Source organism: Hypanus sabinus, chromosome 7 (genome assembly GCF_030144855.1).
Source record: "Hypanus sabinus isolate sHypSab1 chromosome 7, sHypSab1.hap1, whole genome shotgun sequence".
Taxonomy (NCBI): Eukaryota; Metazoa; Chordata; class Chondrichthyes; order Myliobatiformes; family Dasyatidae; genus Hypanus; species Hypanus sabinus.
Genome location: NC_082712.1, coordinates 40818221 through 40841170, shown reverse-complemented (window position 1 = coordinate 40841170; position 22950 = coordinate 40818221). Strand labels below are relative to the sequence as shown.

Sequence of the window (22950 nt, the reverse complement as noted above, 5' to 3'; positions counted from 1 at the left end):
ACTTGTATTGCCACTTTCAGGGAGCTATGAAGTCACTTCCCTCTCAAAATCAGTGCTCTTGAGGTATTTCCATTTTCATTTACTTTCTTATTACATTTGATCATTCAAAGTGAAACCACCCCATAGTTAACCGGAATAAGCTCAATCTGCCCACATTTCTAACTGTCTATACCTTGCTGAAACCTTTGACAGTCTTCATTGTTAGTTACTATTCACAAACTGGGTGAACATACACCCACCTTATTTGGGAATGGACCCACTATCCTTGCCAGTGCCAACCCAGTCATCCTTGCAAAGTCTTTTACGCAAACATCTGAGAACTGGGGTCAATATTAGGAGAGCTGTCCCACAGACCACTTAAGCAATGGCCAGTCATAGTTGCACTCATAATAACATTCCTCAAAGGCATTCTGCCAGACTACTCCTTCACAGTGTCAGGCTACCTCGACACACTGGATTTGTAACACAGTGGTGTACAGGCAGGAGGAATAGCTCTAGGCATCCTCAGCATTAATTCTACAAAGTCTTAAGTCATCAGGTTAACCCTTGACAAAGAACCTTATTTGTGATTACTATGCACCCTCCTGCTCAGCTGATGAATCTGTCCTCCAACATGGTGAGCACACTAGGAAGAATCACTGAAGGTATCAGGACTGTATTTCAGGTGGTGTCTTCAATGTCCATCACTTGACTGCCGGTTAAGTCCTGAAGATCATAGCCGCTTGCTGAGGTTTATGCCATGTAGCAAGTAAACCAAAGTGAAGGATAAAACTACTTAACATTATCCTCACCACCCTACCTGTGACTAATACAGACGTGTTAGACAGAACAGTCTCTGTGGATGCGAGGTCTCTTCACACCAGTGACATCCTCTGCCTTGTGTAACCCTGCAATCAGGCTAAAAGGTATTGCAAGGTAATATGGAGCAGCACTGAAAAACTACACCAGTCTGTAACCTCATAGCCCAGTATATACCTTATGCCAGAGGATCCCAACCATTTTGTATGCCATGAAGGGTCAGCACCAGGCATATCTAAAACTGAGGTGCCAGTCTGGTGAAGCTGCGACGAAGGATTACATGCAGGTTAAACAAAAGAGCGTGTAATAGAAAGGGCTAAGCAATATTGTACCAAGGGGGAGACTGAAGTTCTCCACGTTGGTTACTAAACAGCTAATAAAATGAGAAGATAATATCCTGAATGATGATAGAACTGAGCGTGTGAGTGCTAAAGGCGTGATTGAGGATTTGCAACCATAACTCCAGTGTTAGAATGGTCAGGCTTTGGCTTAACAGGCTTAGCAAGAACATACGAAGTGTGTGTGAAACTCAGATGTTTCAGAGATGAGACACAGCTGCAAACAGATAAGATTTTTTAATTGTCTAAATCCTTAACGTTTAGTTTTGTGTAGGTAAGATGGTTAAAGTGGAAGAATGCACCTCCTGTGAGATTTCAGGGTACCTAACAGTCTCCCTGATGACTAACTCTGCAAGAAATGTACCCAACTTCAGCTCCTGATTGATAAGATCAAGGAGCTGGAGCTGGATATACTTAGGACTATCCAGGAGGCTGAAAGAAAAACTCATCGATGAAACTTTTACTGAGGTTTGTGTTTTTTTTTCTTTCTCTCTGTCCATTGGGTGTTGGTCTTTTTGTTTAAATTGTGTTATTTCGGGCTCCTTGCTTTGTAAGAAAACAAATCTCAAGGTTGTATAATTTACACGTACTTTGATAATAAATGTACTTTGAACTTTGATGTGGTCACACCCAGAGTGCAGGCTTCAGATAGTAAATGCATAAAACTGATGAACTTAGAGCACAAATCAGTACATGGAACTATAACGTTGTGGCAATTGTAGAGTTATTGGTTGAGAAATACTGGAGGGTGGACTGGAATGGGTGCTTAATGTCCCAAGGTTTCGATGTTTTGGAAAAGATAGAAAGAGAGGTAAAAGAGGTGGGGGAGTTGTACTACTAATCAGGGACAGTATCACAGCTACACTCAAATGGGACATAATGGAAGACTCAGCCACTGAGTCCATGTGGGTAGAACTCAAAAATATGAAGGGTGCAATCACACTGATGGGATTGTATTACAGACCCCCCAATAGCCACTGGGACATCGAGGAACAGATATGCAGGCAAAGGTGTAAGAACAGTAGGATTATTGTCATGGGAAATTCAATTTCCCTAATAGAAACTGGGTGGTTCTTAGTGCAAGTAGTTTTGATGTGACAGAATTTGTTAGATAGATACATGAATACTTTATTGATCCCAAAGGAAATTACAATGCTACAGTGGCATTACAAGTGCACAGATATAAATATTAGAAGAGAAGTAGAAAGAATTTAAAAAAAAGGTACCATAACAGTCTAACGGGAGGGGGTCATCACTGCCCTGGCTAGAGGTTGCTCATTATAGAGTCTAATGGCCGAGGTTAGGAATGACCTCATATAGCAGCGCAGTTGTCTTAGTCTATTACTAAAAGTGCTCCTCTGTTCAGCCAAGGTGGCACACAGAGGGTGAGAAACATTGTCCAGAATTGCCAGGATTTTCCGTAGGGTCCTTTGTTCTCCCACAGCCTCCAGTGTGTCCAGTTTGACTCCGATAACAGAGCCAGCCTCTGCAATTAGTTTATTGAACCTGTTGACATCACCTGTGCTGATGCCATTGCCCCAGCACACCACCACATAGAAGATTGCACTGGCGACAGCAGACTGTTAGAACATGCGAAAGAGAGGCCTGCACACTCCAAAGGATCTCAGTCTCCTGAGGAAGTAGAGGCGACCCTGGCCCTTCTTCTACACAGCCTCTGTGTTGGTGCTCCACTTGTCATACGGGACAAATGTCATTAGCAAGTAGGAGGTGCATCAAAGAGGACTTCTTAAATTAATATGTAGATAGTCTAACAAGAGGAGGGTCTGTACTGGACCTGATGTTAAGAAATGATCTTGGCCAAATGTCCCACTTCTGAGTGGGTGAGCAGTTAGGGACCAGTGAGCAAAACTCATTAAGTTTTATGATAGTCGTAGATAAGGATAAGCATGGACCTTCTGGGAGAATATTCAACTGGAGCAAGACAAATTATGAGAGCATTGGACAGAAATTAAGGAGAGTCAATTTGGGAACAGCTGTTTTTGGGCAGGTTCACATCCAACATGTGGAGGATGTTTAAAAACCAGGTACGTTCCAGTCCAGAAGGACAAAGATAGCAAGGTAAGAGAACCTTGGATGTCGAGGGAGGTGATAAATTTAGTCAAGAAGAAAAAGGAGAAGTATGTAAAGTTGAGGAAGCTAGAATATAAGCAGAGCCCAGGAGGATTATAAAGAAGTCAGAAAAGAACTCAAGAAGGGAATTAGGAAAGGCAGGAGGTCCATGAAATATCATTGGCAAGTAAAATTAAAGAGAATCCCAAGGAACTCTTTACACACATCAGGAGCAAGAGGTTAACAAGGGAGAGAGTGAGTCTACTCAAGGATGGGGGGGCAGACATTTGATTGAATTCGAATAATATGGCTGAGGACCTTAATGAACAGCAGTAATTACCAAGGCAAAGGGCGAGGACAATAGGGAGATCAGTTCTGAGTGTATTGATATGCTGGGGCATTTCGTGGTAAAGCGGGATGTAGTGTTGGGTCTCTTAAAGAACATTACAATAGACAATAGGTGCAGAAGTAGACCATTCGGCCCCTCGAGTCTGCACCGCCATTCTGAGATCATGGCTGATCATTCACTATCAATACCCAGTCCCTGCCTTGTCCCCATATCCCTTGATTCCCCTATCCATCAGATATCTATCCAGCTCCTTCTTGAAAGCATCCAGAGAATTGGCCTCCACCGTCTTCCAAGGCAGTGCATTCCACACCTCCACAACTCTCTGGGAGAAGAAGCTCTTCCTCAACTCTGTTTTAAATAACTGACCTCTTATTCTCAATCCATGCCCTCTGGTACTGGACTCTCCCAACATCTGGAACATATTTCCTGCCTCAATCCTATCAAATCCTTTAATTATCTTAAACGTTTCAATCAGATCCCCTCTCAATCTCCTCAATTCCAGCGTGTACAAGCCCAATCTCTCCAATCTCTCTGCGTAAGACAGCCCTGCCATCCCAGGAATCAACCTAGTGAATCTACGCTGCACTTCCTCAATTGCCAGAATGTCCTTCCTTAAACCTGGAGACCAAAACTGTACACAATATTCCAGGTGTGGTCTCACCAGGGCCCTGTACAAATGCAAAAGAACATCCTTGCTCTTGTATTCAATTCCCCTTGTAACAAAGGCCAACATTCCATTTGCCCTCTTCACTGCCTGTTGCACTTGCTCATTCACCTTCATTGACTGGTGAACTAGAACTCCTAGGTCTCTTTGCATTTCTCCCTTACCTAACTCGACACCGTTCAGACAATACTCTGCCCTCTTGTTCCTGCTTCCAAAGTGGATAACTTCACATTTATTCACATTGAATGACATCTGCCAAGTATCTGCCCACTCACTCAGCCTATCCAAGTCTCCCTGTATTCTCCTAACGTCCTCTTCGCATGTCACACTGCCACCCAGTTTAGTATCGTCAGCAAACTTGCTGATATAGTTTTCAATGCCCTCATCTAAATCATTGACATAAATCGTAAAGAGCTGTGGTCCCAATACAGAGCCCTGTGGTACCCCACTAGTCACCTCCAGCCAGTCTGAGAAACACCCATTCACTGCTACCCTTTGCTTTCTATCTGCCAACCAGTTTTCTATCCATGTTGAAACCCTGCCCCCAATGCCATGAGCTCTGATTTTACTCACCAATCTCCTATGTGGCACCTTATCGAATGCCTTCTGAAAATCTAGGTACACAACATCTACTGCCTTACCCTCGTCTAACATCCTTGTTACACCCTCAAAAAACTCCAACAGATTAGTCAAGCATGATTTGCCCTTGGTAAATCCATGCTGGCTTGGCCTAATCCTACTTCTGCCATCTAGATGTGCCACTATTTCGTCCTTAATAATGGACTCAAGCATCTTCCCCACGACTGACGTTAGGCTAACAGGGCGATAGTTCTCCGTTTTCTCCTTCCCTCCCTTCTTGAAAAGTGGGACAACATTAGCCACTCTCCAATCTTCAGGAACTGATCCTGAATCTAAGGAACATTGGAAAATGATTACTAATGCATCCGCAATTTCCTGAGCCACCTCTTTTAGAACCCTCGGATGCAGACCATCTGGACCCGGGGATTTATTAGCCTTCAGTCCTACCAGTCTACTCATCACAGTTTCTTTCCTAATGTCAATCTGTCTCAATTCCTCTGATATCTTATGACCCTGGCCCATCCATACATCTGGGAGATTGCTTGTGTCCTCCCTGGTGAAGACAGATCTAAAGTACGCATTAAATTCTGTTGCCATTTCCCTGTTTCCCATAACAATTTCTCCCAATTCATTCTTCAAGGGGCCAACATTGTTCTTAACTATCTTCTTTCTCTTCACATAGCTAAAAAAGCTTTTGCTATCCCCTTTTATATTCCTGGCTAGACTGAGCTCATACCTGGTTTTTTTCTCTCCGTATTGCTTTTTTAGTTAAGATCTGCTGTTCCTTAAAACTTTCCCAATCATCTGTATTCCCACTCATCTTAGCCCTGTCATACTTCTTTTTCTTTAATGCTATACAATCTCTGACTTCCTTTGTCAACCACTGTGGCCCCTTCCCCCTCTTTGAATCCTTCCTTCTCATTGGAATGAACTGATTTTGCATCTTTTGTATTATCTCCAAGAATATCTGCCACTGCTGATCCACTGTCTTTCCTGCCAGGGCATCCGCCCATTTAACTTTGGCCAGCTCATCCCTCATGGCTCCGTAGTCTCCTTTATTTAATTGCAACACTGACACCTCTGATCTGCCCCTATCCCTCTCAAATTGTAGATAAAAACTTATCATGTTATGATCACTACTTCCTAATGGCTCCTTTACTTCAAGATCACTTATCAATTCCTGTTCATTACACATCACCAAGTCCAAAATAGCCTCGTTCCTGGTTGGCTCAAGCACAAGCTGTTCCAAAAATACATCCCTTAGACACTCCACAAACTCCCTATCCTGGGGTCCAGCACCTACCTGATTCTCCCAGTCCACCTGCATGTTGAAATCTCCCATAACGACTGCATTACCTTTAGCACATGCCAATGTTAACTCCCTAATCAACTTGTACCCAATATCCACGCTACTGTTTGGGGGCCTGTACACAACACCCATTAGGGTCTTTTTACCCTTACTGTTCCTCAGCTCAATCCACACAGACTCTACTTCCCCTGTTCCCAAGTCACCTCTTGCTAAGGACTGAATCTCATTCCTCACCAATGGGGCCACCCCACCCCCTCTTCCCATATTTCTGTCTCTACGATAGCATGTATACCCTGGTACACTCAATTCCCAGGCCTGATCCCCTTGCAGCCATGTCTCCGTTATCCCAACAATATTGTAGTTCCCCATTTTCATCTGAGCTTCAAGCTCATCTGTCTTAATTCTGACACTACGTGCATTCAAGTATAGAATTCTTAGCCCATTCCTCCTCTCTTTGCTTAAAACACTGTCTACTGTACCTAACCCAGCTCCTTGAACTTCCATCGGGCAAATTGCACCCTGAATTTTGATGACCTTCTCAAGATCACCCAAACCTTGTACACATTTAACCCCATGCACCTTCTGACCAACCCTCTGGATCTGGATCCCTGCCCCCTGCACATCTAGTTTAAACCCCCCCGAGCAGCACTGGCAAATACTCCTGCAAGAATGTTAGTACCCCTCCGGTTCAGATGTAGACTATCCCTTCGAAACAGATCCCAATGTCCCTGGAACAAAGACCAATTATCCAAAAACCTGAACCCTTCCTTCCTGCACCATGCTCTCAGCCTCGTATTAATGTGCATAATCATTCTATTCTTCGCCTCACTCGCACGTGGCACAGGTAGCAATCCCGAGATTGTCACCCTGGAGGTCCTGCCTTTCAGCTTCACTCCTAACTCCCTGAACTCTCTAAGCAGGACCCCCTCACTCACCTTACCTACATCGTTGGTCCCTACATGGACCACTACATCTGGGTTCATGCCCTCACTCTCAAGAATAGCCTGCACACGATCTGAGATGTCCCGGACCCTGGCACCAGGGAGGCAACATACCATCCGAGACTCCCGATCTGCCCCACAAAATCTCCTATCTGCCCCCCTAACTATAGAGTCCCCTAAAACTATCGCTCTCTTCTCTTCCCTCCTCCCCTTTCTAGTTGAGGGTTCAACCTCTATGCCAGAGGCAGGACCACTACAACTCATTCCTGGTAGGTCATCCCCATCAACAGTATCCAGTACGGTATACTTATTGTTAATGGGAATGGCCGCAGGGGTGCTCTGCTCTCTCTGCCTGCTCCCCCTGCCTCTCTGGACTGTCACCCATCTGCCTACTTCTTGGTTTTTTGGTGTGACTACTTCCTGATAACTCCTATCTATCTCTGCCCCCACCTCCCGAATGATCCGTAGTTCATTCAGCTCCTGCTCCAACTCCCTAACTCGGTCTGATAGGAGCTGCAGCTGGACGCACCTTTTGCAGGTGTGGTCATCAGGGACAACTGTGTTGACCCTGACCTCCCACATACTGCATACGGAGCACACCACTGCTCTGACTGTCTCCCCCATACCTGAACTGGATTAATAGAATAAGTCTAAAAAGCACCTGGATATTACGTTGGATAAGTTCCCAAGACCTGACGGGATACACCCCAGGTTATTGAGGTAATCAAGTTAAGAGATTTCTGAGGCCTTGATAAATATATTTGTGTCCTCTGTAGCCACAGGCAAGGTCCCAGAGGACTAGAGTGTAGCTAATATTTTTCCCTTGTTCAAGAAGGGACCAAGAGATAATGCAGGAAAATATAGACTAATTGGCCCAATTAGGGAGAGCCAGCATGACTGTGTGGGTTAAGTTGTGTTTTACTAACTTGATTGTGTTTTTTGATGAGGTGTTGAAGAAGATTAATGAAGGTAGATAGCTGTGGATGTTGTCAACATGGATTTTAAGAAGGTGGTTGACAAGGTCCCTCAGGGAAAACTCATCCAGAAGATTAAGATGCATGGAATCAATGGTGAATTGGCCTTATGGATTCAGAACTGGCTGCCCATGTAAGACAGACAGTGGTGGTTGAAGGGACTTATTCTAGTTGGAGGCCTATGATTAGTGGTGTTCCACAGGGATCTGTACTGGGACCTCTGCTGTTTATGGTGTATGCAAATGACCTGATGAAAATTTGTGTGGGTGAGTTAATAAATTTGCAGATTGGTCCTGTTAATAATGTAGATGACTAGCAAAGATTGGTGGTGGTGTGGGTTGTGTAAATGACTGACAAAGAGTACAGCGGGATACAGTATAGATCAGTTGCAGATAATGAGCGGAGAAATGGCAGATGGCGATTAACCCAGCCAAATGCGAAGTGATGCACCTTGGTAGGTAAAATGTCAGGGAGTTATGAACTTGCACACCAAGATCCTTCTGCTCTTTAACAGTGTTTAAGACCCTTAAGTGTTGATGAGCAGAGGGATCCTGCATTTCACGTTCGTAGGTCCCTGAAAGAGGCGACAGGGTGATTAAGAAGGCAGATGGCATTCTTGCTTTTATTAGTTGAGGCATTGAGTTCAAAAGTCAGGGAGTTATGTTGCAGCATAATAACACTCTATTTTGCCTGCATCGGGAGTATTGTATACAGATCTGATTAAGCCATTGTAAAAAGGACTTTGAGGCTTTTGAGAAGGTGCAGAAGAGGTTTATCAGGATGCTGCCTAGATTAGAGAGCACGTGCTATAATGAGATCTTTGATAAACTTGGATTGTATTATCTGGAACAGCAGAGACTGAGAGGAGATCTGATAGAGGTTTATAAGATTGTGAAAGGCATAGATAGGGAGACAGACAAAATCTTTTTCCCAGAGTTGAAATGTTTAATACCAGAGACATGTATTTAAGGTGAGAGGGGGTAATTTCAAAGATGTGAGAGGCAAGCTTTTTACTGAGAGCTTAGTGGGTGCCTGGAATGCATTGCCTGGGATGGCAGATACATAAGGAAATTTTAAAACACATTTAGATAGACACTTGCATTTGTGGAAGATATGGACATTGTGTAGTCATAAGGATTAGTTTAGTTGGCCATTTGATTACTAATGTATTTGGTTTGGCACAACACTGTGGGCTGAAGGGCCTGTTCCTATGCTATACTGTCCATGTTCCATGTTAGTGTGAAGTGGATAATCTGTCTCTGTGTCCTGCAATCCCCAACATCACAGAGACTGATAGGTGTCTGGATATTAGTGGAATCAAAGGTATGGGCACAGTGCAGGAAGATCAGGCATGTTCACAAGTGGGCCACTCCTACTACTACACCTGCTCAACATCAAGCCAGTATTTAACCAAGTGTGTAAGTAAGAAGTCCTGGTGTGATTGACTTCAATGGGTGTCAAAGGGAAATCATCCCAGTGGTTGGAGCCATATGAGAGGAAAATGACTGTGGTTGTTGGAAGCTGGTCATCCCAAGCACGCTCAGCTCTTCCATCAATGACATTTGTTTCATAAAACAGTCAGAAGTGGAGATGTTCATTGATGATAGCAGAATGTTCGACTCCATTAGACCATAAGACATAAAAAGAGAATTAGGCCATTCAGTCTATCGAGTCTGCTCCGCCTTTTGATCGTGGCTGATTTATTTTCCCTCTCAACCCTATTTCCTGTCTTCTCCCCATAATATTTGATACCCTTACTAATCAAGAACATGGAGAGTGTAGGCTTGCTCTGGATTTGGAGGATTGTCTGTGTGTGGGAGGGTGAGTTAGAAGGAGCGTGGAGAGGAGAAAAGGGGCTTGTTTTGCTATTGTTGTTTTGTTGCTTGTTGTGTTCTGTGTTTTTCTGCCAAGCATGTTTGTCATGCTATGTTGGCGCTGGAATATGTGGCGACACTTGCGGGCTGCCCCCAGCTCATCCTTAGGTGTGTTGGTTGATAATGCAAATGACACATTTCATGTTTCATACATTTATTATATGTTAGCATGTACATGTGATATATAAATCTGAATCTAAACCTATCACCCACCACTTTAAAATGTACCCAATGACTTGGCCTCCACAGCCGAATGTGGCAGTGAATTCCACCGATTCATCTCTTTCTGTCTAAAAGAAAATCCTCCTCATCTCTGCTCTAAAGTGACATGCTTTATTCTGAGGCTGTGCACCTTCACGCTTTTACACCCTCTCAAAGACATAATATAAATGCAAGACTTTTTAATTAAGCTGATCCACATTTGTGGTGTCCTAACTGCAGAGGTGTCCTCAAATAGATTTTGTTGATCTTTCAAACTATCTATAAGCAATGCTCATTTGTAACTGAACTTTCAATAGACACACTTGGCACTGCATATTGGAGATGTTCACCTGAAACTTTCCATCTTGTGTTTCTTTTCTTTTAGGAACATGTGAAATTATTTTTTTATTTCTATGGAACTTTATTAATGCAGATTGGCGATAGCAGTGTAAATGTTTACATTTATTCAGGTTGGGTTGTGGATGTCATTGGAAGCTCTGGTGTTTATTGCCCCTCCTTAATTGCCTTGAACTATTTAACAGTTAGTCACATTGAGTCAATAGAATTGTACAGCACTGAAACAGGTGCTTCATCTCAGATGATCCAGATCGACCAAGATTCCCATCTCTCAATCCCACTTGGCCCAGATCCCTCGAAACTTTTCCTTATTCATATGTGGATCTGGGTTCACATATAGGCCATACCATTTAATGATGTCATCTTTTCTTTGGTAAAGCCTATTATTGAAACAGATGGGTTTTTTACAACAATCCATTTGTTATGTGGTGACTGTCATTGATTCCAGTTTTTTTTCTCTTCTCATCAGGGAGGAGGTACAGGACTTTGAAAGCCCACACTCAATGTTTCAGGAATAGCTGCTTCCTTCCACCATCAGAATAGTCCAGTAATTCTGAATAGTCCATGAACTCGCTATTCCTCTTTACAATATTTATTTATCGTAACTTACAGTAATTCTTATGTCTTGCACTGTGCTGCTGCCACAAAACAACAACTTTCATGACATGTTAGTCTAACTTTGATTCTGATTTAAACTCAGTGAGATTTGAAATTGTATCTTGGGATCAAAAGTCTAAACTTATGGCTTGAGTTTGAATGACTTCTTCTATGTTATTGTATTCCTGCAACCTTGAGACTCAGTACTTCAATTGTAAATATAATTAGAAGTGAACTATTATTCAGTTGACAGAACAGATTGCCTGAGAGTGTGTGGGAAGCAGAGCCACTGGTAACTTTTAAGGAGTGTCTCCATTGGTAATCAAATCACTTAGACATGGAAGACAATGGGTCTAAAAGCTGAAAGCTGGGATTAATATGGAAGGTGCTACTTGTTGGTGTAGATGTGGTGGGCTGAATGTCCTGTTTCCACGTTGTATGACTCTGCAATTGCTGGTAAGGCCTGCAATTACTACTCCCTCCTCATCTTACCTGGAATTTAGTGGCTTGCCCAGACACCTCAGGCACAAAGAATTAAATATAGGCTGGTCAGAATGTTGTTGGTAAATTCCTTTCCCCAAGAACATTGCTGAATTAGGTGGGCTTTAATAATAATTAGGTGGTTTTTCAAATTACTTCAATAAAGAGTGAGAAGCTGAAGGCCTTCTTACCATGGAAATCACTCATTTGGCCACCCATGCAATCCATGGTCTTTTCATCTGACGAATAAATCTGCCCTTATCTTACACAAGTCTTGACCCCATGCTTTAAACCAACATTGTGAATGCTCTCCTCCTCTCCGACATCCCACCACACCCCTACTTCATCCCCATGTTACAATGATCAACCTCTCATTATGGCACTTTCTCCATTGCAACTTTTCTGCAGCTCAGGCTATACTGTGTTCCGTCTCCCTGCCTGAGCGGATTTATCATTTTTCTTAAGTCGCATCCTGTGAATTGTTTTGCATTGTTACATCTTCATTTTACAATTTTTTAAATTTTTGATTTCCTGTCATATCTGTCTCTGTTCCTGGAACATTTGAAAATAACCTTATCTTGATTTAATGTTGATGGCAGTCTTTTCTGGCAACTTTTCTGTGTTTGCAAATATTTTCCTAACTTCGCCCAGTCCTTTCTGGGTCCTTTCCCCAAATGTCAGCCTGTCAATCAGCTTTTCTGTGTTAGCAGATGATTTTAAACAGTGCCTTCAGCTCTCACTCATTGGAAGACTGCCTTACATATATATTCTTATACTTGCAACATGCCCAGTTTATGGAATTACTCATTGGGAAAAGAAATTATGTGAACTTTTTGGAACTCCCAAAACATAGTTACTCAGGCCAACATTTTTAGTATTATCAATGTTTGCACTTTGGTGCATTAATTGATATGCAACAAAGAAGATAGCCATATTAGTATATTCGTTCAGAAAGTTAACCATATTAGTACATTTTTGGAGTTTTCTATTTTATACAAGATAACACAAATCATTGTTTTGTTGCAGACAGATTAAAATAAAGTAATGCAATTGTGATTATTAAAATAGAAGTCACAAATAATGCCTTAAGAAGTTCAAACAACATGACACTCATGTATACCACAACACAACATCCTCATCCTTTTTTGAAATTTGTTTTTAAGTGGAATAATCAATTCATTTGTATGCCACTGATGGCCAATGAGTAAATGCTGCCCACACATCAGGCAACTTAATCTTCATGGGTCCTTTACATCCACCTCATTGTGCAGAAATAACCCCAGCTGAATGGCTGATTCTATCAACTGTGACACTGCAATTTTCCCTTTGTAATGCACTTAGAAAGCCAGAATCATTTTACTATATGAGTGAATTTCATCAATAAACTACAACAAAATCAAGATTGTACAGGTGCTGGGAATCTGAGTTAAACATTCAGCAAGCCAGTCGGCGTGTGTGAGAATAGAAACTGGCTTACTGTCTAGATTGGATGAAAGGGTGGTACTGTTTTACAGTTTGCATAGATACTATAGATACTACCTGATCTACTGAATGCTTCCGGAGTTTTCAAATTCAGTTGGTTTTTAAATACTCAGGTTGGTTTTGAAAAATAATGCCCATACTGAAAATCGATTATGCTGAAGTGAAATGCATTATCTTCACAGGTTCAGGCACAGCAGGAGTAATACATCATTCTTGAGAAGCTGCTTTGCTGGAGAGAAACTGAAAACCGTTAGAGAACAGGATTCTTCCCACTCCAGTTTGGAGTTTCATTTCTATCAGCTGCAATTACCATGACTGCCTTTTAGGGTTCAATCATGTGATTGTGATGGAGATATCTGCAGTATAATCCAAACAGCAACTGGACCCATTTTATGTAGCTTTGCAATGGTATTAATCCTGTTCTCAAGATCGAGGAGTCCGAATAATTTGCCACGACTGGAATATTCAGTTGACCGGCGCTCTTGTGGTGAACAGGAGGCTTCTGCTCATTTCATCATCTTTGGTGTCCTGTTTTGTTTTAGTGGAATGCTGCTCACTACCATTGGAATTTGGGTTGTCTCCTGCCCTGAGAGCACGGATGGTCAAAGTTCCAACTTAACAATCAAAGTTAACGAAAATGAGAAATGTAAACTCTTGTTTTTGCAAATCATGGGCCCAGCGGTAACATTTGTTGGCATTTGCTTTCTGTTGATGGCTCATGCCAAAAGGAAGGTAGCATTAAGTGCTGCTGAAGAAAGTACATCTACAAATGATCAGCAGCCTTATGTGTTAGGACCATGTCAAATTGCAACAGGTGAGTGAAAGCGTTTAAATCACATAAACACATGAGAAAGATCAGAAGTTCTGTTGGAAGATATCACTGAACAACAATTTTTTTGAAAGGTTTGCCTCCTCAAAATTTATTTTTTGTTTTTGATAGACCACTTGAAGCTGAACACAAATATGATTTCTGACCACTTGTGTCATGTATGAATTTGGAGAAACAAGAATTTGCATAACAGTGCTAACACTTTACAATAGCTCAACCAAGCTAAAAATGTTTTCTTGATGATTTCATTTGTACAGTGTTTGAGGCTTCTTGTTTAAGTGTCCAACAACAGTCAGCCAGCATCTGCAGATTTCCTCATGTTTGATGGATTCATTTCATGGTTTCAGCTTACATTGTGGGCAACATTTTAATTGAAATGAATTATGAATTGAAATAAAAAATATAGGCAATCTTATAAAAAATGTGCATGATAGAGAAAATTAATAGTGATTTTCATGATCAGCAGCCCAAAATCCTTAAGATACATCCAAATGTAATGTAAAGCTAACATATAGAGTTCTGCAGCTAATGAAGAACATTTGAGTTATGCCATTGACATAACATGGAGAAAAAAGTTGTAATAGCTTTACTCTCACTCACCTCTCTCATATCCATAATGTATTAATAACAGGGCAGAACATCCATCCTTTAGTTCTTTAGTGTTTCATCTGCCTGCCCTGAGCAAGGATCAAATTAAAATGCTTCAAGGTTTTTAAATTTTTGTCTACCTGTCAATCTGCTATGAAATCATAAACGCCTATTTGTCCAGTAACGTTTCTTCTAATGAGAACTATCTTGTCTACACTTGTTCAATAAATTGAGTTTTATTTGTTGCAGGGTGAAGGAAAGAAAAGGTCCAAGAAATTTAGTGCATGTGCTGAATTCCAAGCTCCTAATTTATTGACAATACTTTCATAACTTTTGTAGTCAGATTGCATTCAATGTTGTATATGAGATCAAATGCAACTATATTGCATGATATAGTATTACATTACACTATTACATGTAGTATTACACAACTGTATTACATTGTGATCTCTGTTAGGTCTTCAAGGGTCAAATGTAGTGAATTATTTTATATCCCAATCACTATTTTAGGTAATAGCATTTGAAAGTTTTAGACACAAAACTTCTTAAATTTGAGTGATAGCATGAATAGCTACACTGATACCATGATAGATCATGGATATTTTAAGCAGCATAATTTCCAGAATTCCTAAGAGAGAAGTAAGGAAGTTGAAAGTAAGATCAGAACACAAAGAACCTTTCAATCAATCAGATGATGCCTCCTCTTGCCTGGAGTCATCCAAAGGTCATCCCCTGCATTGAATCCTTGTAGTTCCATTTTACTTAAAATGTTTATGTACAATCACCTTAAATTCCATTGCAAGTTACTTGACATTTACTGTAAATACATTCTTCATTTCTTATGCAATACCCAGAAATTAGAGACCCTGCTTGATTGAACAACAGCGCCACCTAATGATAGCGAGCAGCTGAAAAGCAAGCCAGGACCAAAGCAGAAATCAATTCTAATGTAAATGGTTTTCAATGCAAAAGTATATCTTGGCACTAATGGGAAACGGTCCATAGGAAGTATATGTAAGAAGGTGCATTACAGAAAATACTAATTAGAAACATAGAAACACTGAAAAACCTACAGCGCAATACAGGCCCTTCGGCCCACAATGCTGTGCTGAACATACTTACTTTAGAAATTACCTAGGGTTACCCATAGCCCTCTATTTTTCTAATCTCCATGTACCTATCCAGGAGTCTCTTAAAAGACCCTATCGTATCCGTCTCTGCCACCGTTGCCGGCAGCCCATTCCACGCACTCACCACTCACTACATTAAAAACGTACCCCTGACATCACCTCTGTACTTACTTCCAAGCACCTTAAAACGGTGTGTTAGCCATTTCAGCCCTGGGCAAAAAGTCTCTGACTATCCACACAATCAATGCCTCTCATCATCTTATACACCTCTATCAGGTCACCTCTCATCCTCCATCGCTCCAAGGAGAAAAGGCTGAGTTCACTCAACCTATTCTCATAAGGCATGCTCCCCAATCCAGGCAACATCCTTGTAAATCTCCTCTGCAGCTTTCTATAGTTTGCACATCCTTCCTGTAGTGAACTGTCTAGAGCTGAGCACAATACTCCAAGTAGGGTCTGACCAGGGCCCTATATAGCTGTAACTTCACCTCTCAGCTCTTGAACTCAATCCCACAGTGGATGAAGGCTAATACAACGTATGCCTTCTTAACCACACAGTCAACCTGCGCAGCAGCTTTGAGTGTCTTATGGACTCGGACCCCAAGATCCCTCTGATCCTCCACACTGCCAAGAGTTTTACAATTAATACTATATTCTGTCATCATATTTGACCTACCAAAATGAACCACCTCACACTTATCTGGGTTGAACTCCATCTGCCACTTCTCAGCCCAGTTTTGCATCCTGTCGATATCCCGTTGTAACCTGTGACAGCCCTCCACACTATCCACATCACCCCCAAACTTTGTGTCATCAGCAAATTTACTAACCCTTCCCTCCACTTCCTCATCCAAGTCATTTATAAAAATCACAAAGATAAGCGGTTCCAGAGCAGATCCCTGAGGCACTCCACTGGTCACCGGCCTCCATGCAGAGTATGACCCATCTACAACTATACTTTGCTTTCTGGCAAGCCAGTTCTGGATCCACAAGGCAATGTCCCCTTGGATCCCATGCCTCCTTACTTTTCAATAAGCCTTGCATGGGGTATCTTATCAAATGCCTTGCTGATATCCATATACACTACTGTTACTGCTCTTCCTTCATCAATGCGTTTAGTCACGTCCTCAAAAAATTCAATCAGGCTCGTAAGGCATGACCTGCCTTTGACAAAGCCATGCTGACTATTCCTAATCATATTATGCCTCTCCAAATGTTTATAAATCCTGCCTCTCAGGATTTTTTCCATCAACTTACCAACCACTGAAGTAAAACTCACTGGTCTGTAATTTCCTGGGTTATCTCTACTCCCTTTCTTGAATAAGGGAAGAACATCCACAACCCTACAATCCTCTGGAACCTCTCCCGTCCTCATTGATGATGCAAAGATCATTGCCAGAGGCTCAGCAATCTCCTCTCTCGCCTCCCACAGTAGCCTGGGGTACATCCTGTCCGGTCCCGGTGACTTATCCAACTTGATGCTTTCCAAAAGCTCCAGCACATCCTCTTTCTTAATGTCTATATGCTCAAGCTTTTCATTCCCATGTAAGTCATCAGTAAGATCCTTTTCTGGAGTGAATACTGAAGCAAAGTACTCATTAATTCCTTTTGCTATCTCCTCTGGTTCCATACTGTCAGGAACGGGGCCAGATGGATCCAAACGCAGGACACAGACACTGAAATACTAGGGGGAGGACAGGATGGGGATGCCATGGCATTTAAGGGTAGAGCTGGGATTCAGGTAGTTCCCGAACAGAGCGGAGCGGGCTCCCAGAGTTCGGGTTGGCAGGGCGGAGCGGACTCCTGGAGTTTGGGCAGGCAGGGCGGAGCGGGCTCCCGAAGTTCGGGCAGGCAGGGCAGAGCGGGCTCCCGGAGTTCGGGCAGGCAGCGCGGAGCAGACTCCCGGGGTTCGGGCAGGCAGCGTGGAGTGGACTCCCGGAGTTCAGGCAGGCAGCGCGGAGCGGACTCCCGGAGTTCAGGCAGGCAGCGCGGAGCGGACTCCCGGAGTTCAGGCAGGCAGGGCGGAGCGGACTCCCGGAGTTCAGGCAGGCAGGGCGGAGTGGGCTCCCGGAGTTCGAGTTCAGGTAGGCAGGCTCCCGGGGTTCAGGCAGGCAGGCAGGCAGGTCTAGGTGGCTAGATAATCTGGCAGAGAGCCCTCCCTGGGCAGGCCGCATATATCCCGGGGAGGGCCGCCTCCCAGGCGGAAACACCGGAGGCCTGGGCACGACGCGGACCCCTAGGCGGGTGCGGGGCACAATCCTAGAGTTTGGGCAGAAGAGGAGGACGGGGCAGAGGAGAGCGCTCCCTGGGCGGGCCACATATGTCCCGAGTAGGGCCACCTCCCAGGTGGAAACACCGGAGGCCTGGGCACGACGCAGACCCCTAGGCGGGTGCGGGGCGTAATCCCAGGGTTCGGGTGGAAGGGGAGGACGGGGAAGAACCCCCGTCGGGCAGTGGCAGACCAGCCGGGCCTGCCCAACGGAGTCAAGGGATAGGAACGGGCAGAACCACCACCGGGCAGTGGCAGGTCAGCCGAGCCTGACCGACAGAGGCAAGGGGTAGGAATGGGCATAGGCCTAGGGTGACCAACACAACAACCATGATAGCAGGAAAGTCAGGAAAGGCCGGCAGACAGCGCGACCACGTGAACAGAACAAACGAACGGAGAAGCGGGACCAGCGCATGGGAAGAAAGATGGGGGAGAGGACCAACCTGGCAGTACTGGTACGGGGCAGAGAAGCTTGATGAGGAGTGGATCTGAACCTGGGCAGGATAACAGAATGCAGAGAAGAGTTCAGAGCCGGCAGAGAAATAAGAAACAGAACAAAATGACCATCCGCCTGGTCCCAGTCCCAAGGCCCCTTAAAAACACCTGCAGCTCAATGAGTTACAGGTGTGCCTCCTTGAGCCAGGAGGGTCCTCACTAGTTCATGGGTGACGGGAGGGACAACTGCAGGACCCAGAGTCTGGAGCCCTCGGACCAGATCGAGACCCGGAATGCGGATTCCGGACCAGACCGGACCCTGACACATACACGCTTTTCCACTATTTCACTTGATTGGACCTATTTTCTCATGTCTTTTCCTCTGGCTCTTCACATACTTGTAGAATGAGTAATTCTGTAAATTTCTCCAATTTTCTTTGCGTTCAAAGGTGTTCTTATGTATATTTTTAAATAAATTGACCATCCACATGTGCTTTCACTTCTAATTTGTTCTTGTGAGATAATATCAATATTTCAAAGTTTCGACATACATTTATTATCGAGGTCTCCCACAGGCAGACATGAAACAAAGAAACATGGATCCCATTACAAGAAAATATCAAACACCTGATGCATGAAAAAAAAATCAAATTGCACAAACAGCAAATGAGACACAGAATATTAAATATCGAACTGTAGAGTCCCTGAAAATTGTCAAGTTCAGCCACTGAGTCTGGTCAGTTTAGTGCTATATTGATAACTGCAGGCCACAGCTGCAGAACCAGTTACGTGCTGAAGCATCTTGGTCAAATAGTGAAAATAGTTTTAAAAATGTAAGCAGAAGCATGTGGAGCATGAATCAGAGTCCTCCAACAATCCAACATAATGAACTCTTTTAAATGAATTGTGTGACTATCTCTGTATCACTCATTACATCTTGATAAATAGAAAATAATTCATCTAAGACTATTTTGTGTTTCTTATTAGCTAACCAATATGTGACTTACTACACCATAATTCTTTATTTTCTGCACCTTTTCAAATGTGTTCAGGAAAATGCTATACATTTACCAATTCCTTGCTATCCACAGCACATTACTTTTCCAATAAATAGGTTTAACTTGATTTCCTTTTCACGAAACCATGTTGACTTTACCTCATTATCATCAGTTTTTCTAAGTACCCTGCTATAATGCCTTTAATAATACCATCTAACATTTTCTTTAAGGTAGATGTTCAGCTACCAGCCTGTAGTTTCCTGCTTTGTTTACTGACCTCTTTGAATAAAAATTAATTATTTTTCAATCTGAAAGAAATGTTACGTTTTGTAACTCAAAAACAAAATTAATTGAAGGAAAAACTCAAGAGCCCATAATAATGTGTTCACTTCATTTCTTACTTGAGTGAGTTGTGCCTGTAAAATGTGGTGGCATAATGATGTATACCCTTCACATAGTTTTATGTATACAGGTGTCCCCCCGCTTTACGAATGTTTGCTTTACACCATTTTGCTTTTACAAAAAACCTACATTAGTAACCGGTTTTCATATTACAAAGAGGAATTTTGCTTTTAGGAAAATTTTTCCCATATAAATTAATGGTTCTTCACTTTACACCATTTTGGCTTAAGAAAGGCTTCATAGGAACGCTCTGCATTTGTAAGGGGGGGGAACACCTGTACTCCTTAATGAATTATGTAAACAACAAAGAATGCTTAATCAAACAGTAAATTTACAACATTACTCAAATATTACAAAAAAATAAATACACTACAAGAACCTCCCCAAAATCTAAGGAATGGTGGAAAATTAAAAACAACACATCAATAATTTCACTAACCATTCTTTTAAGAACCAAAGTTGAAGTCCATCAGGACCCAGAGACTTGTCCGTCTGTAGATCAGACAGTCTGCTCAGCAACACTACCCTAATGATTGAAATTTTCCTGAGTTTATCCCTGTCTTTCAATTTCTGTTTTACAGTAATTTCTGCAATGCTACTTGCACCCTTGGTAGCCAATTCCAGTCTTATGATTCTGGTCTTCTGCAACTTCCCAGCAATCTTACTTTTCACTACATCATTTTTAACAGGCTAGAAAAAGATCCACTCTGCCAATTTTTTTTTCGGTAAACTCCTTGTCAATTACTTTTAAAAATCTTAAAAGCAGAGCTCTGATTATGTGTTATCATTTTTCCCTAACATGCCGGGATTTATGTTTTCGTTTGGTTATATGGGAAGCAATTTAAGTTTATCTTTTATAAAGGCATTAAAAGTGCTATCAAAATGGAAGATATAAGAAACATTTTAGTTGAACTAGAACTCTATACTGAATGTATTAAAGGGATCTTCTTAATCTCATCCAGATAGCTCAGGGTTTGTTCTTCCACTACCACCGCCTTACTTCCCCAACCCACTGGTAAATGATGTCGATCATCCTGCATCTAGAGAAGACCCTCCTTCTTATTTCAATGTCATCTCCTGCAGGTAAAAAAACAACTTACTCTTTAAGTTACTATCAAAGCATACTTGGAAATTAAACTATTATCAGTTACTGAATAGTAAATATTTCTCCTGAAAAATCTCACAGTAGAGGAATATTCATTTTGTACTGTATAAAACTGATTTGTTCATCCTTCTTGCATTCTTAGGCTTGCTCTGAGCAAGTCAGACATACTTTTTAGTAAGACAAAATCTATTGGGCATAAAGCTTGGTCAAACCAGAGGGTGATGGTAATCATAGCCTTCATAAAAACTAAGTTTTAAAACTTTCACAATTAATTATTCTTTCTCAAGAGAAAATTCTATCATGCTGAAAACAACTATATAAAACAAAATATTGTAAATAATCAATAGGTCATACCTCATCTGTAGAGAGAGATTCAGATGCTGGCTCTCACCTGTTAACTTTTTCCTCTCTTGGAGATCAGTATGATCTGATCATTTCCAATATTTTCTAATTTCTCCAATATTATCAGCATTAGCAATATTTTGCTGTTTGCTTATTCCTCTAAACCTTCTGTGCTTGAAGGAAACACTGCCAACTCCAGTTACAAATCAGTAAACCCTTTGCAAGATCATGCCAGCTGAAAATGTTCCGGCTGTAATACCATTCTGACATCTGTTCCAATTGTCACCAAATTTGGAAATAATTTCCTTTGTATGCAGGTCAGAGCATTAGATTAAACAGAAATAGAGTAGTCCTACTGCAAATCCAAGTAGAAACTAAAATATAGTTTATTGCAATTAAATCTGCTGTTTTATTCTTTAGATTCAATTTTGCTAATAAATATTTCTCACATGTTTTATGAAAGAGCATACGGACAGCATGAACCTTCTGCATTAATTGTAAGTTGAATTGGTTTATTATTGTCATATGTATAAAGATACAGTGAAAAGCTTGTCTTGCAAACTAGATACTCAGGAGTAACTTGGGTGTACTGCACGACACAGTATACTCTGGAGTTTACTCTTGGCTATACCACATGACACAGTATACGTATTCAGGAGTAACTTGGGTATACTGCACGACACAGTATACTCTGGAGTAGGTACTTGGGTATACCACACGACACAGTATACTCTGGAGTAACTGGTATACTGCACGACACAGTATACTCTGGTGTATGTACTTGGCTATACCACACGACGCAGTATACTGTGGAGTAACTGGTGTACTGCATGACACAGTATACTCTGGTGTAGGTATTTGAGTATATCACATGACACAGTAGACGTACCCAGGAGTAACTTGGGTATACTGCACAACACAGTATATTCTGGAGTAGGTACTTGGGTATACCACACAACCTAGTATACTCTGGAGTTTACACTTGTGTATATCGCACGACACAGTAAATTCTGGAATATATACTTGGGTATACCGCACAACCCAGTAGACTCTGGAGCTTACACTTGGATATACAGTATGATACAGAGTACTGTGGAGTGTATACTTGGGTACTCAGCTGGGCTGGCTGTGGTGTAGTGGACTTTGAGATCAATGGTCCTGAGGTTGAATTGGCAGCAGTAGTTCCTGCACAGAAGAAAGCCCTGGCAATCTATTCCCATATCTTGCCACCAAAACCCTAAGGACAACTATACCATGCATAGGTTCACCATGAGTCAACGACAACTCAGTGGCCCTCAACAACAACAGAAAGATACTGTATACTTAGGACTCCAAAAAAAATTCAGGAGTTAGGGAGTGTGGCATTTTTTTTCAGCTTCATCCAAAGTTCAAATTATGTTTATTATCATCTGTGTAAGTACAACAGAATCACCAACATATGTGATGAAATATGCTTTGTGGCATCAGGAAAGTGCAATACATAAAATCACTGTAAGTTACATTTATGCACATCTGTGATCTAAAACTTACTTGCAGCAGGATCACAAACACATGAACCAGATAAGCACTATTCATAAGAAATTAAACATAATGTGTAAAATTTTTACAAGGAAGAACGCAATTAGAACAAAAAAACAAGTTAATTGCAGTACAAAGTGGTCATCGTGTTGCTACATATACTGAGGTAGTGATTTGGGTTTTGCATGCTGATTCAAGAAATTAATGGTTGAGGGAAAGATGCCATTGGTGCTGAAAGCAATTATAACACTCATTTTGTTGAGCCTGCTGCGGTTAGATGAGTCAGCATGGACTAGATGTTCATTTGTGGTGCTCCATGTA

General features: G+C 42.0%; 1 protein-coding gene across 2 annotated transcripts in view; it reads left to right on the top strand.

Moving 5' to 3' along the window:
• tmem174 (transmembrane protein 174) overlaps positions 1 to 22950 on the top strand; it is a 43667-nt gene that overhangs the window by 2074 nt on the left and 18643 nt on the right. For both annotated transcript variants that reach the window (XM_059974584.1, XM_059974583.1), the window contains exons 2-3: positions 13196 to 13827; positions 20627 to 20747. In XM_059974584.1, the coding sequence (XP_059830567.1) occupies positions 13419 to 13827; positions 20627 to 20747 (530 nt within the window). In that variant the 5' untranslated portion in view covers positions 13196 to 13418. The remainder of the gene's footprint in view (positions 1 to 13195; positions 13828 to 20626; positions 20748 to 22950) is intronic.